Source organism: Neophocaena asiaeorientalis, unplaced genomic scaffold (assembly GCF_003031525.2).
Source record: "Neophocaena asiaeorientalis asiaeorientalis breed wild unplaced genomic scaffold, Neophocaena_asiaeorientalis_V1.1 scaffold150, whole genome shotgun sequence".
Classification (NCBI taxonomy): Eukaryota; Metazoa; Chordata; class Mammalia; order Artiodactyla; family Phocoenidae; genus Neophocaena; species Neophocaena asiaeorientalis.
The window spans coordinates 1,931,344-1,956,117 of record NW_020176571.1 but is presented as its reverse complement, the minus strand read 5'-3'; the positions used below and the strand labels follow the sequence as shown (position 1 = coordinate 1,956,117).

The 24,774-nt window shown below is 40.4% G+C and overlaps 1 protein-coding gene across 6 annotated transcripts in view; it reads left to right on the top strand.

Annotated features, from left to right (window-relative positions):
* Positions 1 to 24,774, top strand: part of ERC1 (ELKS/RAB6-interacting/CAST family member 1) — a 348,818-nt gene that overhangs the window by 51,917 nt on the left and 272,127 nt on the right. For 5 of the 6 annotated variants that reach the window (XR_003001538.1, XR_003001537.1, XM_024733027.1 and 2 more), the window contains exons 4-6: positions 5,302 to 5,457; positions 6,694 to 6,786; positions 10,237 to 10,404. Coding sequence is in view for 4 of the 6 variants with exons in the window: in XM_024733027.1 (XP_024588795.1) it covers positions 5,302 to 5,457; positions 6,694 to 6,786; positions 10,237 to 10,404 (417 nt within the window). In the remaining 2 variants the exon portion in view is untranslated. The remainder of the gene's footprint in view (positions 1 to 5,301; positions 5,458 to 6,693; positions 6,787 to 10,236; positions 10,405 to 24,774) is intronic. The other variant, XM_024733026.1, reaches the window with a different exon arrangement.

Sequence of the window (24,774 nt, the reverse complement as noted above, 5' to 3'; positions counted from 1 at the left end):
AGACTTAATGAAAACGACACATTAAATGAACTTCAGTTTCGTTTCCTCCAGCATTTCTTGGAGTCAGCTGTTCTCAAAGCTTTTGATATCAGGCCCCCTTATTCTCTTAAAATGACTCATTTCATTTGTTTTTAAGAAAATGTCTGCCAAATACCAAGTTTGTGTGTCAGTTCTTCTCTCGAGTAAGAATAGGGTTCCGTGAAAAAAGTACCTGATTCAGCTTGCAGCTCACAGAGCACCCAGTGCTGTCCTGGGAGCAGCATCACACCCAGGACGCAGCAGCCGGGCCTCCCCTTCCTGTTTCATCACACAGAATGGTACAAAGATACATACTCAAGGGTTGAGCATATGAAATGTCACCAGGGACATTCCTAAGTGAGCCAGTGTTTTAAAAATGTTCTTTCTTATTTTTCTTTTTTGTCTGAGAGCGCTGACACTGAAGAATACACTGACCGCTAGTACGGTTTGACGCTGTTGTCCAGAGGCAGCGAACGCTTTTGCCTGTCCTTTATACCTTTAGTGCATGTGTCAACACAGTGGAAAAGGCACATAAAGTTGTAGTATTATTATGAAAATAGTTTTGCCTTCTCAAAAGGGCTGGGAGGCACCCCCAGGTTTTCACGGACTATACTTTGAAAACCTCTGCTTTAAGTTACTGAGTAGTTAGAAATCTTCAGGCTGAACGTTATGGTGATTGGTGACTAAGCACTTGCCTTCTATGTTAAATTCCCTGGATTCAAAATCTGGCTTTATTTAACCAGTTGTATGACGTAGAACAAGTAACCTAACCTCTCCATGCCTTAATTTCTTTATTGATAAATGGTGATAACAATAGTACCTATCCCATGGGTTCTTCTGTGGTTTAAATTAGTTAAAACAAGTAAAACACTTTAAACAGGACCTGGCACGTAGTAAACATTCAGTCAGTGTTAGCTGCTCTGCTATTATTATTTTTATTAACCACATATTCTTTCTTGCAAGAGCTAGAAGACTCTTACAGATAGGGACCCCTCCCTCTACCCCTCCTTCCCTCTCTGTCTCTTTTTTAAACTTCTTTGTATCCCCTGAAAAGTTTGACACGGTGTTTTGCATCATGTGCCTTCATTTAATGTTTGTTGATGTGACAAGAATCTTTAGTTGTTGGTATATAAACAGTTTTATGAAAATAGATGCTTCTCAAGTACAGTTATCAGAATGGTTCTCTTAATTTAGATGATTTCCTCTTAAAACTATGTTTTTATTGTTGTATACATCTTTATTCTCACTGGGGAAAGGGTTTACTAAACAAATAGCAAATTAGTGGATCCTGGGTTCTTTATAGTTAGACAATTCAGTCTTGAACGTAATCTTGTAAACAGCCTCTAGAAAGGTTTAATTACATGTTTACATTTCCCACAAGTTTATTTGTACATGTTATTTCCTGATCCCTGTTGGAACCTAAAAACACACGAGTGTACCTATGTTCACAGAAGTATTTTGCTTGCCTTTTGATGGCAGAGGGAAGTGTATTGGTTTTAACTGGCAGTAGATCTATTTTAAGTTGTGTTAACCTCCAGCCATTCTGCTAAGAAGCAAGAGACTGAGATTCTGGTGGCCCAGTGGGGTCAGGTGGATGTTATGTTGAAATTGCAGATGAAGTAGCTGAGATGCTGAGAGTGTGGCATGAGCTTGAGAGGATCATGAAGGTCTAGACTGGTCTTTGGGGGAAATGGGAAAGGAGGTGATGGTGGACTATAAAAGAGCCCAGCTGTCTACAAGGTGACGTAACATCCTCTTCGCTCTCCTCCTCCTCTCCCTCCTCCTTTCTCCCACTTTCTTCCCTCTGCTTCCTTCTCCCTTCTCTAACTTTTTCTTTTCCCTTTAGCAGTGGAGGAGCAGGGAGGAATTACTGGACTGCTCTAGGGTTAGAGTTTTGCTGGGTAGATACAGCAGAATTACTGGGATGCAAGTGAATTGAGGGTGGAGGTGAAGGAGTAGTTGGGATGATCAGTCCAGGGATGTAGCCTGGAGAAGAAGGAAGAGAATTCAGAATGGATGGACAGGTTGGGAGAAAATGTAGAAGTTAGGGAGGTGGAGGACTCTGAGATGCAAGAGCAGCAGTTAATGTGAGTGACGGTGTGTCAGGCCTGGGAGGAGAGTCCTGGGTGATGTGGTCTTGTAAACTGGATAGCTAAAATGGACCGGAGGATGCAGGCGTTGGAATTACGGACGTCAAGGAAGTCGGACATTGAAATCCTAGGATTATGGCAAGAGTGGCATTTGAAGGAGAGATCTATTGTCAGCCGGGTGCTGAAGACTTCTTCAGTGGGCGGGAGTGGCGGGGGAGCCCCTAGATGGCAGCTGTGCGGAGGGAGAGTGAAGAGGAGTGTGAGCTTTAAATAGGAGCAGCGGGCTTCCCTGGTGGCACAGTGGTTGAGAGTCCGCCTGCCGATGCAGGGGACGCGGATTCGTGCCCCGGTCCGGGAAGATCCCACATGCCGCGGAGCGGCTGGGCCCCTGAGCCATGGCCGCTGAGCCTGCACGTCCGGAGCCTGTGCTCCGCAACGGGAGAGGCCACAGCAGTGGGAGGCTCGCGTACCGCAAAATAAATAAATAAATGGGAGCAGCATCGAGGAACCTGGAGGTGCCCACACTTCTCCCTGCCCCTCTGTGATGCTGGGGGATTAGTGGACTTCACTGGAGAGCGTTCGGGGAAATTCTATCCTTTGGGAAAGCCTGGGTTTACTTAGAGCAGGGAGACAACTTTTGAAAAAAAAGTTGAGGATTTGGGAAATTTAACAAGGAGCAGAGGATTTCAGTGGACTCAGTGGGGTTGGTTGATTAATGATGGGAGACCCAGGGCTGGGCAAGTATAGAGTAGTAAGATGATAAAAACTTTATTTATTTAGTTATTATACATTCTAGGAGTAAGAAACCTCCTTGGAAAGGGCTGTCCTCAAATAAACCCAGCCTGAGTACTGGTCGGTGCTACAACTAGTCCAACATATCAGGCATTAATTTTCTGGCCTCACCCCAGAAAGTAGCCTGGAAGGTTCTTTTTCTGCCTCATGGCGTTCAGAGCTGCAGTTATGGTCCCTTTTTAGGTGCAGATTTTATGGTGCCTGATTTGATAGTGAGTGTCTGATTTGGTCAAGAGCTGCCTCTCTGTCTGTGTTGGGATTTTCAGATAGTGCATTTGAAGTCATTTATTTATTCTTTATGGGCCAGGATAGTTTTAAACGAGTAAATCAAAATCCTGGTTTAGGTTTAGAACGTCTCTGATTGTGTTAATTTAATATGTTTAATTTTGAACTAAATGTAAGTTGCATTTGAATAGATTTGTAAAAGAGAATTTTTGTTGTGTTATTTTTAAAGGTAATGCAATGCAAGTCAGAGGAGTACAGCCCTCGCTTCTCCCCCAAACCTAAAACTAGCTAGTTGTAATTGTCTCATGATAAATCCTTTAACTCTTATCGGCACACTCTCAGATAGCAAGGAAAGTCAGTCAAGACAGGCTCGAGGTAAAGTGAAAAGAGGAAGTCAGTCTCAAAATTTCTTCCTAAAGGAATGGTTTCTCTAAAATTCCAAATAACGTAAAGCTATACTGCATTTATGCTCTTTGAGGTCTTTACTTCTTAGGTGAATAAGCGTATGCAGCTATAAAGTATCTATTCTGTGTAGCAGTTTTTCTGTAATCGATGACATCTAAAGTAATCTGGGGATAAACTAGACACTGTGACAGACAAAACCAAGGAAATGAGTGTAGATGGTTGTTGTACTAGGAGGTGATATTCGTGGTGATGCTGATTTATAAGGACAGTGATGTTTCTTTTTAGAAATCATTATGAGATACTTCACATGCATGGTGAAGTGTAGCGAATAAGTAAGATTACTAATGCAGTAAGTAACCTCCCCTTATCTGCGGGGCATAGGTTCCACCACCCTCAGTGGACTGAAACCACAGATGGTACCGAACCCTATATATACTCTGTTTTTTCCTATACACACCTATGATTAATTTTATAAATTAGGCACAGTGTGTAAGGGATTAACAACGGTAATTAATAGTAAAATAGAACAGTTATAACAGTATGCTGTAATGGAAGTTACGTGAATCGGTCTCATTCTCTCTCTCTCTCAGTATCTTACTGCACAAATCTAATGCCTTCTTCATCTAAACTAAGCACTTGTCGTGTACTGTAGTCGTACCTTTTGCAGTTTGAGGTGCAGCAGCAAAACTGGCACAAATTTCTTTTTCCTTCATCCCAATTTCACTCCTGGAAGATTCGTTCTTGCTGTAGATCATAGCAACCTCAGCATATGATTTTTTCTCTTAGTGAGAACTTCCACCTTTTCACTTAAAAGAAGCACCTTACAGCTTCTCTTTGTCAAATCTGAATTGCCAGCATCACTACCCTTGTGCTTTGGGGACGGTATTAAATAAAATATTGTCACATAAAAACGGTCACTTGAACACAAGCACTGTGTTGCCAGGACTGTCCATCTGATAACCGAGGTGGCTGCTGTGAGTGACGGGCAGGGGCGCACTGGACAAAGGGCTGACTCACGTTCCGGTGGGACAGAATGGGATGGTGTGAGATTTCATCATATTGATAGGAACAGCAGTGCACAGTTTAAAACTTCTGAATTGTTTTTTTCTGGCATTTTCCATCTGATATTTTCTGACCGCAGTTGACCTCAGGTAACTGAAACCACAGAAAGCAGAACCACGGAAAGTAAAACTGTGGATAAGTCGGGACCACTGTGTGATAAAATGTAACTGTTAACATAATTATCCATCCCTTTGTTTTTCTGCAGTGGGAGGTTATCAGACCTTTATTATTGTAGATAGGGTTATACACATTATTGTGTAAGTCTTTGACACCTTCTTACTCTTTTCCCCACTCCTTTGGGAGCATAAGTAAGCCTTTTAGAGGTCATCAAGTAAAACGATAAAATATTACAGCTAGAAAAGGCTTTACTGTTAATATTACAAATGTTTTCACTAGAAGTTTGTTGACCATAAAGTACTAAGAAACTTTAACTAGTTTTCCATTGCTTCTACTTCTTCAGTTAATACTCTCAACTTTAATCAAAAGGGTGCAGAGGAAAGGCTAGAGGAAAAAATCATACTATAGATCTCAGTCCTCCTCCTCTCCACCATATGGCCATGAAGGATATATTTTAGAAGCAAGGCACCAGTTGTAATATTTCTACATATTTGTTTATCTTTATTAAATTTCACATCTGTAAAGACAGGCTTGTGCAACCTCTCTGGCTTTTTGCGAGTACTTTAATGTCTAAATCTTCCTTTGTCCTCAGGATTCAAAAATTTCCTCTATGGAGCGTGGGCTCCGAGACTTGGAAGAGGAGATTCAGATGCTGAAATCGAACGGGGCTTTGAGTACTGAAGAACGAGAGGAAGAAATGAAGCAAATGGAAGTCTATCGGAGCCATTCTAAATTTATGAAAAACAAGGTAATGGTGTGTGATGCTGTAATTTTTAAATGGGGTTTGAAAAATTGGTGCATGTTCCTACTTCTGTAGTGATGATGGACTTCATGCTGTTTTATCAGGCTTCAGGGAAGAATACTTGTACCGTAATTCTTTCAGATAGAACTTTCCAGAATTAAAGTCAGAATTACTGATGTTGTATGGCTATTTCAAATTTCACTTAAAAGAAACATTACTTGTATGAGGCTAAGTGTGTATTATCACGGTTTAACATTTCATGTCTACCAGTACTTCTGAGGCCATTAGTAGGATTACATCCAGACGAGTTTTTCTCACCATATGAAACATCGTGTTCTCGATGTCTTGTGAACAAATTTAGAAGTGAAATTCAGCCTAAGAGACTGAATCCACCTCCCCTTTTTGTTCCTGAAATGGCTTAAATAAAACCGCGTTTTCCCTTCAAACACAGTTCCCTAAAGGAAACCCCTTTGTGCTCTCCCTTGGAGAAGACCCATGTGTCTCAGGTTTATTGTTTCCCACGTGCACTTGGGGTGTATGTACAGTAGGATAAGCATTGCTGAGACATATCAGTCTGTATTATAACCGCAGTCACAGTATTCCTTCCTTAGAGCCAAAGGCATTTATTTTGATTCTATAAACTATTTTAGGTAAATTGGAGGATTTAGTTTATTACAGTTATCAGTTTATCAGGTCTGTGGTGTTTTAAAGATCATAATTTCAATTGTAAAATATTAGCTAGAAAATAAGTGTTCCTTCTCCTCCCCCTGCCCCCCATATCCCAATTGTGTTAGTTCGCTAATGTCTCAGAAGTGAAAACTGTTCCTTTAATGATGCAGTTTCTGGCTTCTTTCTGTGATACCCATACCTGCATATAAGTCAGTAGAATATTCCTCTGTTATTTTAAGAATCTGTTATCAATGACTATGGCCAATTTCATGTAACTTTCAGAACTTAAAACTTCACATATCCAACTTTCTGTTAGTTTTGACTTATCATTCTAAGTTGAGAACAAAATAAAATATTGTCTCCGCTTCCCATTTGCTGATTAGCACATTTCAGTCCATTACCCTGTGAAAATAGTGAGCCCATCTAGGGTCCTTTGAAGAGGAAATTAGGGGAACAGATTTGATTGTGTTATATGAGTTATTGTTATTTCCAGTTACTGCTCTGGCTCAAAAGCAGATAATAAAAAGACCTAAGTTGACACATGAGTGAAAAAGAATAACAATGTCGTGACAGGTAGAGCAACTGAAGGAGGAGCTAAATTCGAAAGAGGCTCAAGGGGAGGAGCTGAAAAAGAGAGCGGCTGGTCTTCAGGCCGAGGTCTTTGCCGTAAGATTTACCCTTTGCGTGCAGTGATCCCACAGTGGGACCCTGCTGCTCTGGCTCTGGGTGCTCACACTTTCACTCTGTGGTCGGCAGCTTTGCCCGGTACTAGCACTAACCAGCCTGCTCTGCTCTTTAACCGACTCCTGTTCACCCGTTTGACCCACGTGCCGCCCTGTGTGCAGCGAGCCCTCATGTGCTCTGGAAGCCCTGTCCCTGGTTTTTTACTGTTGCTTTGCCACTGTGTGGATGGTGCTTCAAAGCTGTTTTTTCTCGACTCCTTTCCTGTTACCAGAAACTTGTTGATTTATGTGAATGGTCTCTTTTCTCTTCTTAGGTACAAAGAATGCGCAGATGTTCTAGGTCCATCACCCAGGGTTTATTTCAATCTGATTTCTTGAGTGAAGTGCTTTACCTTCATATGTAGGCATCATCTTTAAGTCCCCGATAGGTGATTTTGCAACAAATTTTACTTTCTTTGGAACAAACAGGTGTATTGAAGTGATTAGCTCATTTAGTTATGTAGTAAATTAGAAGTAGCATGAAACTTAAAGTCTCTAAATCTATTTAGTAGCTCAATCATCTGTCTAGAGAACTTGAAATTCCATTTCAAACTATGATAAAATGATTATAATAAAATAGCTAACACTTGAGTACTTATTATAAGCATTTTATAACCTACTAAGGTAGGTATATTCTCAACCCAATTTATGTATAAGGAAGCTGAGGTAACACGGTGGTGCTCAGGAAACACAGTTAGTAAGAGGCAGAGTTTGAGTTTTACACAAGCCATTTGGTTCCAGAACCTGTGCTGGTAAGCTCTGCACTCCACTGCCCTATACTAGGCTGTGCACACATTTGTCTCACAAGTGTCAGGAAGAAAACTGCTTCTGAAAATTACGGTAGAATAAGACTGGAATGCAGCATTAAAAGAAAAAAAAAAACACTTGTGCTAGTTTAGTGTTTGCTATTTGTGGACCACTTTATAGTATAGATAGAAAAGTGAGATATTTTGTCTAAAAGGGTCCAATTTGGTTTGTTGTAACCATGTACTGTCTAGAGGAGAAGCTGATCTATAACTTTTTTTTCCTCAGCTAGTGTTATTAATTTCTTTTTGTGTCGAGCAACAGGCTAAACATTCTGTACATTTTTTTGGTTTAATCTGTATGCAATACAGTGGCACTGGTTTGCTTTCTCCATCTTACTGATTAGGAAACCAAGGCTTAGAGAGGTAGTTACCCAAGAAGACACACTCATTCGTTCTCACATGGGATTGACTGCAAAAGCCTTATGCTCCTAACTTTTTTTTTTTTTTTTTTGCGTTAGGCAGGCCTCTCACTGTTGTGGCCTCTCCCATTGTGGGGCACAGGCTCCGGACGCGCAGGCTCAGCGGCCATGGCTCACGGGCCCAGCCGCTCCGTGGCCTGTGGGATCTTCCCGGACCGCGGCACGGACCCACGTCCACTGCATCGGCAGGCGGACTCTCAACCACTGCGCCACCAGGGAAGCCCTATGCTCCTAACTTTTAAGGAAAATTTGTGCCTCTAAACTCTTCTGTTTAGGATATTTTCTTCGTTTTCTCAGTCTTTATGGTCAGTATAGCATTATTTGAGGATTATTTAGTAATGCAGATGATGAGGAAACTGAGATTTTATAGTTATTTTTGATCACATGGTCCAGAGGTAGCTGGAAATTTGAGTAATCTTTAAGCCATAGTTCTTTAGCTGATGAGGTGAGAACATTTTGAACGTTTCCCCTGACTATTTATTCATACCACAAGTGCGTTTTTAGTGCCTTCTGTTTGTTAGGGGTGGGACGTTGGTAAAGGAATGTCATGAAAGATGCTACACCGTTACAGTATGTGGCAGCTCCTGGGTACGTATCTGTGTTACAGGATGGAAGTAGCTGCTGTTGACAGCTGTCTTCCACTGATGTCCTTTCCAGCTGCAAGTATTTTGCATACAGTGAGCACACAGAAATGTTTGTTGAATGAATATTATATTTGTAAGTAGAGATTTCATGCATATGAGAAAAATGCTTATCTTCCTGCTGAAACAGAGCAGTAAATTATAAGTTTATTTTTAGTGCTCCTTAAAAGTAATTTTAATTACAGTAAAATTTATTTCATACTTTCTCATGGGAAATTATGGACAAAAACTTTGTCCCTTATGCCTAAGATTATTACAGTCAAAATACTTTAGATACATTCAGCTTTTTAAAAAGTATTTTTTGTTTCCTCAGTGATACTGAGATTACTGACTTCTTGTCAAATTTATACTTCCAAGAGTCTATATTTTAGTGTATAGCTAGCTACCTTGCTTAGGCAGTAGATATAATGTAAAAACAGATACGATTTCTGTTAATTTGGCTTACATTTAGAATAAAAGAGTAAGGGCTTCCCTGGTGGTGCAGTGGTTGAGAGTCCGCCTGCTGATGCAGGGGACACGGGTCCGTGCCCCGATCCGGGAAGATCCCACATGCCGCGGAGTGGCTGGGCCCGTGAGCCATGGCCGCTGAGCCTGCGCGTCCGGAGCCTGTGCTCCGCAACGGGAGAGGCCACAACAGTGAGAGGCCCGCGTACCGAAAAAAAAAAGAAGAATAAAAGAGTAAAAATTCTTAGAAACAGTAGAAATATAAAGGAGACGTTTGATGTTAAATGTTTTCTAAGTTAAGATGAGAAAAATTTATGGGCGAGTGAGTGGCACCTATCGATTGATGGATTGCTCTGTCAGCGTAATTCAAATTTGATTACACGTGTAGATTCTTACAGAATGAGATTTGATGCGTTCTTTATTTAGGTTATGTACTTTTATCCATTTAGTTGATATGACATGTTGTAGGTAATATAACTTTGTAGGTGGAATCTTTTTTTTAGGTCAGTACCCCTAACTCCTCAAAATTACATACTTTTTAGAAAGCACATGTTTATAATGCCTTATAACACTAAAGTGGCTTTTTAAGAAGGACTTTATGTACACTTTCATTTGAGAATGAAAAAATAACAATGAAAAAATAAATGTGCAGCTTTTGAGTTTAAATGGCAATAGTAGGAAGTTTCTTTTTTCTTTCTGTGTTCCATCTACACTAATCCTGCTGTATGAGTTGAAGTTTCTTACGACTTAATAAGATGAAAACTGCTTTAGTCATGTTCAGATGCTTACTGCTGTCTCATAGTCATCTAAGTGAATTGGGATTTTTCTTCTTCCACTCCTTTTCTAACGGATTTCAAAAGTTTAGGGGAGACAATAAATGAAAACTGGAAATTTTGCTATTAGTTGAATAAGCTTTGTTTTTTTTGGGGGGGGTGGTCAGCTAAGATTAGATGATGCAAAAAGATGAATTGTGTCCTGTCATAAAGTTAATGCTGTGTATCTTGACGTGGATCTGTCACAGACCCGGATCAGAGGTGGTGGTTTTATTTCTTTTTTCCTTATACTGCTTTTTCTTCTTCTCTAGATTGGTCAGGTGAAGCAGGAGCTGTCCAGAAAGGACACAGAACTACTAGCCCTACAGACAAAGCTAGAAACACTCACCAACCAGTTCTCAGACAGCAAGCAACACATTGAAGTGCTGAAGGAGTCCTTGACTGCTAAGGAGCAGAGGGCTGCCATCCTGCAGACCGAGGTAAAAGGAGTTGTGGGATTTGCACGGAGCCCATTCCTTGGCACCTTTCCTTGTGTATTACCTGTGCACTTCTCGTTGTGTTGAGATACGGGAGTTATGAATAATATTATGATGGCTTCTTTAGCGATGTGGTCAGTTATAGTACTAAACTATAGCCATCTTGTTTCTATTGTTCTTGTATGTAACAAATTAAACCAGTGCAGTTAATATATGTTTTTGATACTTCAGACTTTGACTAAGTCTGTGCTTCTAAGTAGACTTTAAACTAATGATATGAAATGAAAAGGTAGTTGTAAAAGCATTTGTCCTCACCCATGGTAAATCTTTCAGTCGTGAATGGGAGTGAGCTTGGTCAGCCGGTGTTGGGTTATTAAGTGTCCTTAAGTTTTGGTATTATGAATAGCTCTGAGTAAGCAAACTGTGGAATCTAGAAATGTTTGAGATAAATCTTGTTTTGAACTGCAGGTTATTAGACACGTGCCTTCATGTCCTGTTTGAAAATAAAGTTAGCGTTTTTAGAAATATTAGAGGGTTATCTAGTCTGCCAGCCTTGATTAGAGGTAGGAACACACTAAATAATTCCAGACAGATGAGAATCTATCATATTTGCAATGAGAAGGAATTGATGATGCTATTTGGATTTGCTGTCTTAAGGAAAATATTTTCTAAAGATCTCAGTGGAATAGAGAATTTAGGTAGGAATAGGTAAGCCGTTCTGCTGTCTAGAAGAAAAATAAAGCATATAGTATGGATTAACTTTTTCTTTTCTTTTAAAGAACAAGATAATAGATAAATAAAGGCATAGTGTAATGAGAAAAGGAATGGGTAGTAAAAAGAATGCATGAAACATCTCAGACCCAGAAGTTCAGAATCTTCACGCGAGCAGGAATGGGAAAATGACCAAAATGTTTCATATAGTATTTTATTTTTTTACAGTTTGGGATTTTGTTGAAAATGAGAGATTTGGATGATGTATTTATAATTTTCCTTACGAATTATACTTTTTCTATTTTGATCACGTTTCATTTTATCGTGATACCTCAGAGGGCTCTTTTGGGATAAATAAGGCTCTGGCTCTGGCCTCACAGTTACTGAGTGTGAACTTCAGTTTTACCACTTGCTACCAGGTGCAGGGTCCTGGGCACATTACTTAAGTTCATTGTGCCTCGTTTTACATCTGTAAGATGAAGAGGAGTTCCTGCCTCATTAGGTTGTTAGCATTAAACTAATTTCTCTACTCCTAATGCCTGGCACATAGTAAGGTCTTTGTCAGTTATTGGCATCATTCTAATTCTTGTAATACTCTCAGCTAATATATGTAAACTGTTAAAATGGTAAGAGATTCTTGTTGCTTTTCTTTTCATTGGCATAAATTTTATGTAGACGGTCTGCTATTTAATATTTTTATCAAGCTAAATTAAGGTTTATTCAGGGAATTGCAAATATAGAATTATCTGAAAAACGTTAACCTGCAAATTTATTAATTTGTGGCTTTATTAGAGTTTTTCACATCAATGCCTGGTATGCATGCAGTACTACAAAAGGGTCAAAAGAGGGCACCAGTGTTTTGGAGGTGAGCCTGTTGCCAAGTTTGCTGCTGTGATAGTTTTGGATGGAGGTGGCAGGTGTGGGAACCAGGGGACCAGGCAGTTGGTTAATGATAATGCAAACACTTAAAAGCTTGTCACAGTCTAATAGATGACTTCTTCCCCTTGGCAACCCATCCTTCTCTTTGTACCACCCTCTGAAATAGTGTTCTTATTAGCTAGGTCTCACACAGATGGGCTTGTGATTGGTTTCTTGTACCATAGAGAACAAAGACTGTATTTGTGGTCATTCTTGGATGGTTTTTATATTTGTTTTTAGGACTAACTGAGTTTCAGTAATTACCCTTGTAAGTTATTAGGACAACTGCTCCAATATAAGGGTCTCATTCTAAAAGATAACAGTAGAAAAGCTAACTTCCTTTTGAATTTGGGGTGATTATATGAATGTTATATGCCTGTTTATCAGGATTTGCTTTTTTTTCTTAAATTACTCTGGTGACACTTGACAAGGCTCACTTTTTCCAAAGCAGCTTTCTCCTGTTGGATCCCATAAAAGACAGTTTGAACCAGCTCTTTGAATGTTCTCACCTTTTTCTATAATTGCTATATTTCTGTTCCTAAAATTGCTCTTTTTTTAAAAAGATAAAATTATTTATTTTATTTATTTATTTTTGGCTGCATTAGGTCTTCGTTGCTGCGCGCGGGCTTTCTCTAGTTGGCGGCGAGCGGAGGCTTCTCTTGTTGTGGAGCACGTGCTCTAGGCGCGCAGGCTTCAGTAGGTGTGGCACGTTGGCTCATTAGTTGTGGCTCGCAGGCTCTAGAATGCAGGCTCAGTAGTTGTGGCACACGGGCTTAGTTGCTCCGCGGCGTGTGGGAACTTCCCGGACCAGGGCTTGATCATGTGTCCACTGCATTGGCAGGCGGATTCTTAACCACTGCGCCACCAGGGAAGCCCCCTATGATTGCTCTTAAGTGATCTCATCCTCCTCTCTGAAGCTACCCTAGACTTTCATCCAGCTCTCAAATCACTAAATTAAGCACATATGAAAAAGAACATGGATTCAGGAGTTTGTTTTTTTTTTAATTTTAAAATTCTTCAAGGAAAAACGGGATGTGGGAAAAGCCCTGTTTTTTTTCCCTGTTCAGGGTCCATGGTATGAGGTCCTTTTGTGTTGGGCAGTGTACAGTATATAGTATCTGTGGAATTGCTCCTGTTTTATGAACATTTCCTTTAATCTGTTGACCTTCACAGAGGTGGTCTGGATTTAGTAGCACTGTGGTCAAAGCATGGGCTTTGGAGTCAGACCTAGGCTTGAAATAGCCTTCTACATTTATTAGTCATGTGACCTTGGATGAGTCATTTTACCTCTGTAATCCTCCATTTTCTCATCTGTCACTGAGAATAATAATAATACCAACTTCCTAAGGTTAGAATAGATGTTTACTGTGGCTAGGATCGACTTTTTAATTGTGAAGTTCTTACCTGAATTTGGAGGTGAATATTAAATATCAATGGGTTAAAATATCGTCACTGGTTTTTTTAGATGATAACTTTGTAGCCCCCCCCCACCTTTGTACAGATAAACTGTGCACTGTTGAATGGCACATCCCTGCCTGTGGTCTTTTGCAAGTTTCTCTGAGCTCTTCAACCTTTTGTTGGAATGTCAAACAGAACTCAGCGCAGTTTGTTGAAATAGCCTTTTAAAAAGGTCTGCTTGTGTGCACTGTCAGTCTCGTGACCCAGCGCCCTTCATTCGTCCTCCTTCCTGGGTGGGAACAGTGGGAGATGTGGCGATAGGAAATTACACTTAGTGATCTCGGGCAAGTCACTTAGTTTTGGCTTTGATTTCCTCAGCTTTAAAATTAGGAGTAGTTTAGATTATTTAATTTTCCTTTGGTTTTTGGTTAGATTATTTAAATTTTAAAAAATTTATGGGGACTTCCCTGGTGGCACAGTGGTTAAGAATCCGCCTGCCGAATCAGGGGACACGGGTTCGAGCCCTGGTCTAGGAAGATCCCACATGCCGCAGAGCAACTAAACCCATGCGCCACAACTGTTGAGCCTGTGCTCTAGAGCCTGTGAGCCACAGCTGCTGAGCCCACGTGCCACAACTACTGAAGCCCGTGCGCCTAGAGCCCGTGCTGTGCAACAAGAGAAGCCACCGCAATGAGAAGCCCACGTACCGCAACTAAGAGTAACCCCAGCTCGCCACAACTAAAAAAAGCCCGCACGCAGCAACGAAGACCCAACACAGCCAAATAAATAAATACATAAACTTTAAAAAAAATTTATGAAATACAGGAAAAATGCAGAAAATAATATAGTAGACAGTACTCATACTTAACTTACATTTATGTTTGACCACATTAGGTGATCTTTAAAGGTCCTTTAAAAGAAAAGATTTTTTTAAAAAAAGCTCATTCTAAACTAAATATTCAGTGAAAGCAGAAACTTTTGTTAGAATATCAGGTTTTTAGAACTGGTTGGGGCTAGGAACAGGCTAGGAATAAATATTCGGAAGCTGTCATTATGGGGGTAGTGGCTAAAGCCTTAGGGATGAATTGGTTTCTGCAGAGGAAGGTTGTATAGAGTGAGATGTAAAGAGGGGGAAATGACAGAGGATCCAGTGAAGAAAACTGAAAAGGTGTGGTCAGAGAGTTAGAAAGGCAGTGAGTCATATAATTGCAAAAGAGGAATTATAGGAAACATGCCATTGTTACTGGCATGCAGTTACTAGTGCTAGTGTGCTCTTAGGTAGATCTGTTTATTGATGTAAAACAAAAGAAGGTTAAGGTGGGTTGAGATAACTAATACTTTTGTGATCAGAAGTAAAAGGCCAAAACAGCAATGTAGCCATTTTTCTGTTCGTGTCCATTGGTAGAGAAAGTCTTGTGGAGGAAAAACCTTCTGATTTTGTTGAAGTTGGCATAACCTGTTTGCCACAGACCTTGGTGCTTGGCAAGCTGGTTAGATGCTGTGCCTCCAGCTCAGTTGATGTGAATAAACAAAGTCTTATTCCTCCTGCCGAGAATGGTGTTAGGGTGATGACTGTGTGTCCTACTAGTCTCTGAGGGGTTTTCCTGAATACGTGTTTTGTGGTTTGCAAAATACGGACCTCATGCAAAATTATACTCTGAATTTAGTTCACACCAAACCAAAAGATCAGTGTAGAATTCAGAGCAGTTAATCTAGTAGTAGCAAAGTGGTTTTTGTGGTTATTTTTATCTCAGATCTCCAGACCAGCCCATTTAAATTCTGCATTGCATGAAAAAGCAGACCAAGAAAAAGTGTACACAGGTGATTTGAATTGAAAAGATCACTTAGTAGGGCTTCCCTGGTGGCACAGTGGTTAAGAATCCGCCTGCCAATGCGGGGGACATGGGTTCGAGCCCTGGTCCGGGAAGATCCCGCATGCCGTGGAGCAACTCAGCCCATGCGCCACAACTACTGAGCCTGTGCTCTAGAGCCCACGAGCCACAAGTACTGAAGCCTGTGCACCTAGAGCCCGAGCTGCACAACGAAGAGTAGCCCCCGCTTGACGCAGCTAGAGAAAGCCGCGCAGCAACAAAGACCCGATGCAGCCAAAAATAAATAATAAATAAATTTATATAAAAAAAGAAAAGATTACTTAGTAATTAGGCTGTGGGCTTGGGTAGTTTCTGTGGCTAATATTTGTGATATGAAATATTTTTAATGTCAACACCTGCATTTCCCACTGCAATAACACCAAAGGTTTGTATGTTTATAACAAGAGTTTTTATTCTTTACCTTTTTCAGTCACCAATTCTTGTGGGTCTCATACCTGACATCCCCTCAAATCGGCATGCGGGTATTTATGAGTGGTTAGTGCAGGCCCGTTTCCAGGTCGCTTAGCAGAGTCAGGGATCTAACGTAAAAGTGCAGCTGGGGCATCTGGGTACTTTTGGTAAGGAAGCAACAAATATGAGGCCTCACAGTTATTATCCTGAGACATTGGTCCCATCAGAATGAGAAACATTTAGAAGCGATGAGGGACGCTTTCCTGCTTACCTACAGGTTTAAATGTCTGGGCTTTTGACTTCTGCAATAAGAATTTAATAGTGTATTTCAGGGGCATTGGGTAAAATGTTTTTAAGGTGAGTTGCTTTGTTTTTTTTGCTTGTGGTTATTGGAATATATAGAATACATATTAGAGGTGGAATATATAGTATGCAGAATACAAATTAGAATGTAGGAATTAGGTAGAAATGACTTGGCATGAGATTTATTTATTTTTAGATTTCTGGCATGTGTACTTTCTAAGACTTTGACCTCTTTAACTGTGCAGCGGGTCAGAGGGTTCAAGGAGCTCCCTCTTGACTCGCCCTGACTGATGGATGCCCCGTAATGGGTTCACTAATAGGAACCACATCTGTTACTGTCAGATGGGACTAGTAGCCATGTAGGCGGGCTGGAGCTGAGCCTCAACAAACGCCAGGTGGATAAGGGTCAGTGAGTTCTTCTGGCATCTCGACAGCCTGGTCGTTGAATTTCCTATTCACAAGCATCTTCGCTCTGTGGTGGCAGTTCTCTTCTCCCTGTTGAATAAATATTCAGTCTGTTCTGACATTTCCCTTCTGGACCTTTTTCCCTCCTTTGCATAGTGGAGTGTTTCTGATTTTAATACGTAGATGAAGGAAAACTGTGGGTAACTTAAGGAATTTTGTCACCTTGCACTTTAGAAAGGACCATTGGAGAACTCAGTGGTGATCATGTATTCCATCTTTGTTCTGCATTGGATTTTAATTCTTGCTCTGAGCTCTCTAGTGCTGAATTCAGGCACCCAAGCTGGAAATTTGTGATGTAACATCTTTTGGATTCGCTGGGCTTGGCTTATTGCAGTTCTACTGTTTGTCAGTAAAATACTTTCGTTTTTGTCACTGCTGAGTAATCTTTTCCTTTTCCTCATCTTTGAGGAAAAATTTAAGTAGATTGGCTATCTTTACACATGTCAAGTTTCCATTTCATATACTATTCATGGGAAGAACTCATTTAGATCTTCTTCAGTTGCTTTCATTAGCCGTTTGTAATTTTCAGCATACAGAGCCTATACATGTTTTGTTAGATTTACACCTAGGTATTTAATTTTTTTGGAGTGATTGTAAATGGTTATACATTTTGAAAATTGAAGTTCAGTATAGCGTCATATTTAATTTTGACCAGTTGACAAAATATCAACATTTTAAAAAGCTAGTGTAGGGACTTCCCTGGTGGCGCAGTGGTTAAGAATCTGCCTGCCAATACAGGGGACATGGCTTCGATCCCTGGTCCAGGAAGATCCCACATGCCGTGGAGCAACAGAGTCCGTGAGCCACAACTACTGAGCCTGCTCTCTAGAGCTCGCGAGCCACAGCTCCTGAGCCTGCGTGCCAAAACTGCTGAATCCCGTGCGCCTGGAGCCCATGCTCCGCAACAAGAGAAGCCACTACAATGAAAAGCCCGCACACTGCAACGAGGAGTAGCCCCTGCTCGCCGTAACTAGAGAAAGCCCGTGCACAGCAGCGAAGACCCAACACAGCCAAAAATAAAAATAAATAAAATAAAAAAATAAAAAAACTAGTATAAATATGCCTCTATTTTCCTTAGTAGTATTTTTACTAAGAATAACGAAGAGTAGCCCCCGCTTGACGCAGCTAGAGAAAGCCGCGCAGCAACAAAGACCCGATGCAGCCAAAAATAAATAATAAATAAATTTATATAAAAAAAGAAAAGATTACTTAGTAATTAGGCTGTGGGCTTGGGTAGTTTCTGTGGCTAATATTTGTGATATGAAATATTTTTAATGTCAACACCTGCATTTCCCACTGCAATAACACCAAAGGTTTGTATGTTTATAACAAGAGTTTTTATTCTTTACCTTTTTCAGTCACCAATTCTTGTGGGTCTCATACCTGACATCCCCTCAAATCGGCATGCGGGTATTTATGAGTGGTTAGTGCAGGCCCGTTTCCAGGTCGCTTAGCAGAGTCAGGGATCTAACGTAAAAGTGCAGCTGGGGCATCTGGGTACTTTTGGTAAGGAAGCAACAAATATGAGGCCTCACAGTTATTATCCTGAGACATTGGTCCCATCAGAATGAGAAACATTTAGAAGCGATGAGGGACGCTTTCCTGCTTACCTACAGGTTTAAATGTCTGGGCTTTTGACTTCTGCAATAAGAATTTAATAGTGTATTTCAGGGGCATTGGGTAAAATGTTTTTAAGGTGAGTTGCTTTGTTTTTTTTGCTTGTGGTTATTGGAATATATAGAATACATATTAGAGGTGGAATATATAGTATGCAGAATACAAATTAGAATGTAGGAATTAGGTAGAAATGACTTGGCATGAGATTTATTTATTTTTAGATTTCTGGCATGTGTACTTTCTAAGACTTTGACCTCTTTAACTGTGCAGCGGGTCAGAGGGTTCAAGGAGCTCCCTCTTGACTCGCCCTGACTGATGGATGCCCCGTAATGGGTTCACTAATAGGAACCACATCTGTTACTGTCAGATGGGACTAGTAGCCATGTAGGCGGGCTGGAGCTGAGCCTCAACAAACGCCAGGTGGATAAGGGTCAGTGAGTTCTTCTGGCATCTCGACAGCCTGGTCGTTGAATTTCCTATTCACAAGCATCTTCGCTCTGTGGTGGCAGTTCTCTTCTCCCTGTTGAATAAATATTCAGTCTGTTCTGACATTTCCCTTCTGGACCTTTTTCCCTCCTTTGCATAGTGGAGTGTTTCTGATTTTAATACGTAGATGAAGGAAAACTGTGGGTAACTTAAGGAATTTTGTCACCTTGCACTTTAGAAAGGACCATTGGAGAACTCAGTGGTGATCATGTATTCCATCTTTGTTCTGCATTGGATTTTAATTCTTGCTCTGAGCTCTCTAGTGCTGAATTCAGGCACCCAAGCTGGAAATTTGTGATGTAACATCTTTTGGATTCGCTGGGCTTGGCTTATTGCAGTTCTACTGTTTGTCAGTAAAATACTTTCGTTTTTGTCACTGCTGAGTAATCTTTTCCTTTTCCTCATCTTTGAGGAAAAATTTAAGTAGATTGGCTATCTTTACACATGTCAAGTTTCCATTTCATATACTATTCATGGGAAGAACTCATTTAGATCTTCTTCAGTTGCTTTCATTAGCCGTTTGTAATTTTCAGCATACAGAGCCTATACATGTTTTGTTAGATTTACACCTAGGTATTTAATTTTTTTGGAGTGATTGTAAATGGTTATACATTTTGAAAATTGAAGTTCAGTATAGCGTCATATTTAATTTTGACCAGTTGACAAAATATCAACATTTTAAAAAGCTAGTGTAGGGACTTCCCTGGTGGCGCAGTGGTTAAGAATCTGCCTGCCAATACAGGGGACATGGCTTCGATCCCTGGTCCAGGAAGATCCCACATGCCGTGGAGCAACAGAGTCCGTGAGCCACAACTACTGAGCCTGCTCTCTAGAGCTCGCGAGCCACAGCTCCTGAGCCTGCGTGCCAAAACTGCTGAATCCCGTGCGCCTGGAGCCCATGCTCCGCAACAAGAGAAGCCACTACAATGAAAAGCCCGCACACTGCAACGAGGAGTAGCCCCTGCTCGCCGTAACTAGAGAAAGCCCGTGCACAGCAGCGAAGACCCAACACAGCCAAAAATAAAAATAAATAAAATAAAAAAATAAAAAAACTAGTATAAATATGCCTCTATTTTCCTTAGTAGTATTTTTACTAAGAACCATTTCAGGCACTTAAAATATAGGTAAAATACTAAAACATTTTAATATGGTAAATGGCGTGTAGGTGTTTTTAATTTTATCGTAGTTGGCCTTACCAGTATTTTTTCTTTATGATGTATCCTTTCTGGATCTTAAAAAAAAAAAAAAAAAAATCCTTCCATGCTGCCCTGTCTTAAAAGATACGTAAAAAGTATCTTTCTCTCTAAAAGTTTTAAAGATTTGCTTTTTATATATAAAGCTTTAATTCATCTAGAATTCATTTTTGTGTATGATATGAGTCAGGGTTCTTCCCCCCTCCCTCAGTATGGGTAGCCAGTTGTCTAAAAACGGTTTATCAGATACTCTGTCCTTTCCTCACTGATTACAGTGTCACCTCTGTCTATATGTGTATGGGTCACTAAATGGTGTGAGTGTGTGTGTCTGGGCTCGCATTTCTGTGGCAAATGTCTGTTGGTTTATTCCTGTTCTAATACCGTGCTTTCTAATTTTGCTTACTTAAAAAAATCAAATTTATTGACATCAAATAAACTGCATATATTCAAAATGTACAATTTGGTAAGTTTTGACACACACCTCTGAAACCAATGGCACAGTCAAGATAAAGAACACTGTCCCCAGAGTTTTCTTGTACCTCTTTGTAACCCCTGTCTTCTGCCTCTCCCTGATATTCTTCACTCCTCCCCACTTCCTCCCTCATATCCAGGCAACCCTTGGTCTGCTTTCTGTTACTGAAATTAGTTTGCATTTTGTAGAATTTTACATATATGAAATCTTACAGAATTAGTGGTTAAGCGCTTAGGGTCTGAAGACAGACCATTTAATCTTAAATCCATGCTCTATCACTTATTTTTAGCTTTGAGATCTTGGGTCTGCTTTCCTCTCAGAGTACCAGTTTTGCCGGTTACCATGGGAAATTGAAATTTCCCACAGGGAAAATACAAGGGAAGGAAATACGATGCTTGAGAATAGAATTCTGAGGACTTTTGATATACTGTGTATGTGGTTGGCAAGCATATACAGGACCATGTGCAGGAAGGGTCAGAAGTCTGAGGGTAGAATGAAGAAAACTGTTTAATACAGAAGTAAAGGTTTGTAAAAATAAACATGACTGGAAAAAAAAAAAGATGATGTGAGGCTGTATTTGAAATGATTGTTCAGGCTGGGAGAAAAACAAACAAAACCAGAATGGAGGTTAATAACAAAAAGTTAGGGATGATAGATCAGAGGTTATACTTTGGACAAAGAGTAGATTTAGTGGGCATAGACGAAAGGAAAGAACCGTGTTTCAGAAATAAGATTTTCAGAGTTTGAAAGTTCTTAGGTGGACCTTTCCAGAACATAATAAGGTTTACCCTGTATCATTAATTAAAGTAGAATAGAGGAAAATTAGAGGTGCAAGAGTGTTTATTGAGGGGGCAGTGGAACTTGTGCTGACGAATTATAAATGGGACCTGAAAAGACGGCTTCCCCAATTTCTGGCTTGGTGAGACTGGTGGCATTGAAGTGGTTGAGAGAAATACAGTTTAGCAGAATGAAATGTTGTTTATTTACATGTTTTTCCTCTCCAGCATGGTCCAACGTAATTTGTAAGTACATGATGGCTTATCTATATCAGTCCCAAATGAGACTGGTCTCCTAGGAAATTTCCCACAATACTTAGTGAGCAGTAAGTGCCACTAGACATACAGTACCGGCTCTCAGACGCCTTACTGTTTTGATATAATATAGTTTCAGTATGTTATTGATGTAATAATACAGTCATGATATAATATAATAATATTTCCTGATGTTTTGGTATTCTCTCTGTGAGGCATTACCCATATTACCTATTTTTAAAAATAATTAATTAATTAATTGTTGGGCTGCGTTGGGTCTTCGTTGCTGCACGTGGGCTTTCTCTAGTTGTGGCGAGCGGGGGCTACTTTGTTGCGGTACGCAGGCTTCTTATTGCAGTGGCTTCTCGTTGCGGACCATGGGCTCTAGGCACACAGGCTTCAGTAGTTGTGGCACACGGGCTCAGTAGCTGTGGCTTGCGGGCTCTAGAGCGCAGGCTCAGTAGTTGTGGCACACGGGCTTAGTTGCTCTGCGGCATGTGGGAATTTCCTGGACCAGGGCTCGAGCCCATGTCCCGTGCATTGGCAGGCGGATTCTTAACCACTGTGCCACCAGGGAAGTCCAACCTATTTTTTCTTTGTGGGTTATTCTACATTCAGACAGGAAAAATAATATAGTACAAGTTCAAGATTAAAGATATTCTGTAGAAACATACTTGTTATCTTAGGTGTGCGCTGTCAGTGTGGTAGCCACCAGCCACACGTGGCTGTTGAGCACTTGAAACATGGCAAGTCCAAATTGAGATGTGACACAAGTGTCAATTACAGTATGCATTGGGCTTTGAAGACTTAGTACGAAACAAATGTAAAATAGCTTATTAATAGTTTTTTTATATAGACTATAGGTTTGAAATGACAATAATGTGTATATATATTAGATTAAATAAAATATATTATTAAAATTAATTTTACCTCTTCCTTTATCACTTTTTAATGTGGCTGCTAGAAAATTAAAAATTTCATAAGTGGCTTGCATGTATGACTCATGTTATATTTTTGTTGAACAGAAAGAAACCCACCTCCCTGTTTTTCTGTAATCAAATGTGTAACTATTTGCTGAATTATAAATCCTTAGTGGGAAAGCAAAAAAAACAAAAGAATTTGGTGTGTGAGTATGTTTAGTGAAATTTGCTGTGAATAGATTTTAAAATAAGTACAAAATGCCAATGGCATTCTTTATAGAACTAGAATAATTCTAAAGTTTGTATGGAAATGCAGAAGGCCCTAAATAGCCAAACAGTCTTGAGAGAAGAACAAAGCTGGAGATATCATGCTCCCTGATTTCAAACTATATTATAAAGCTACAGTAATCAAAACAGTATGGTACTGGCACAAAAATGGATACATGGATCAATGGCATATAATAGAGAGCCCAGAAACGCATCCACATTTATATGGGCAATTAATCTATGACAAAGGGCCAAGAATATACAGTGGGGAAAAGACAGCTTCTTCAACAAACGGTGTTGGGAAAACTGGGCGGCTACGTGAAAAATAATGAAACTGGACTGCTCTCTCACACCATGCACAAAAACAAGTTCAAAATGGATTAAAAGGACTTTCTTGGTGGCACAGTGGTTAAGAATCCACCTGTCAATGCAGGGGACACGGGTTTGAGCCCTGGTCCAGGAAGATCCCACATGCCACAGAGCAACTAAGCCCGTGCACCACAACTACTGAGCCTGTGCTCTAGAGCCCGTGCGCCACAACTGCTGAAGCCTGTGTGCCTAGAGTGTGTGCTCCACAACAAGAGAAGCTATCACAATAAGAAACCCGCACACCACAACAAAGAGTAGCCCTCACTCGCCGCAGCTAGAGAAAGCCCACGTGCAGCAACGAAGACCCAATGCAGTCAAAAATAAATAAATTAATTAAAAAAAATAACCGAAAAACCAAAATGGATTAAAGACTTAAATGTGAGACCTGAAACCATAAAACTTCTAGAAGAAAATATAGGCAGTACCCTCTTCAACATCAGTCTTAGTAATTTTTTTTGGATATGTCTCCTCAGGCAAGGGAAACAGGCAAAACTAAACAAGTGGGACCACATCAAACTACAAAGTTTTTGCACAGCAAAGGAAACTATTAACAAAACAAAAAGACTACCTACTGAATTGGAGGAGATATTTGCAGATAATATATTCAATAAGGGGTTAACATCCAAAACATACAAAGAACTCATACAATTCAACATAAAAAAAAAAAAAACTTGATTAAAGAATGGGCAGAGGATCTGAGTAGACATTTTTCCAAAGAAGACATACAGATGGCCAACAGGCACATGAAAAGATGCTCAACATCACTAATCATCAGGGATATGCAAATCAAAACTACAATGAGATATCACCTCACACCTGTCAGAGTGGCTATTATCCAAAAGACCACAAATAACAAGTGTTGGTGAGTCTGTGGTCTGTGGAGAAAAGGGAATCCTTGTGCACTGTTGGTAGGAATGTAAGTTGGTGCAGCCACTATGGAAAACACTATGGAGATTCCTCAAAAAATTAAAAGTAGAACTGCTGTATGATCCAGCAGTTCACTCTGGGGTATTTATCTGAAGAAAACAAAACCACTAATTATAAGAGATACATACACCCCTATGTTCATTACAGCATTAATGAACCAAGATATGGAAGCAACCTAAGTGTCCATCAGTGGATGAATGGATAAAGATGATGTTGTCTGTGTATGTGTATATTATTATTCAGCCATGAGAAAGAAGGAAATCCTGCTGTTTGTGACAACATGGATGGGCCTTGAGGACATTGTACTAAGTGAAGTAAGCCAGACAGAGAAAGCCAAATACTGGGTGATTTCGCATATATGTGGGATCTACAAAAGCAAATGAACAAACATAGCAAAACTGAAACAGAATTATAGGTATAGAGAACAAACAGGTAGTTGCCAGAGGAGAGGAGGATGGGGAGAGGAAAGAAATAGGTGAGGGAGATTAAGAGGGACAGACTTACAGCTACAAAATAAATGAGTCAAGGGGATGGAATGTACAGTGTGGGGAATACAGTCAGTAACTGTGGAATATTATTGTGTGGTGACGTATTGTAATAGACTTTTTGAGATGTATAGTAACATCAACTTACACTGCTGTGTTTCAGGAAGTAACATAGGGCTGTAGGTCAGTTATACTTGAAAAACAAACAGACTCAGAACAAGAGACCAGATATGTGGTTACCAGAGGTGAGGAATCAGGGGAGGGGAGATTGGATGAAGACAGTCAAAAGGTACAAACGTCCAGATATCACGTAAATAAGTACTAGGGGGCTTCCCTGGTGGCGCAGTGGTTGAGAGTCCACCTGCCAATGCAGGGGGCATGGGTTCGTGCCCCGGTCCGGGAGGATCCCACGTGCCACGGAGCGGCCGGGCCCGTGAGCCGTGGCCGCTGAGCCTGCGCGTCCGGAGCCTGTGCTCCACGACGGGAGAGGCCACAGCAGCGAGAGGCCCGCATACCGCACCAAAAAAAA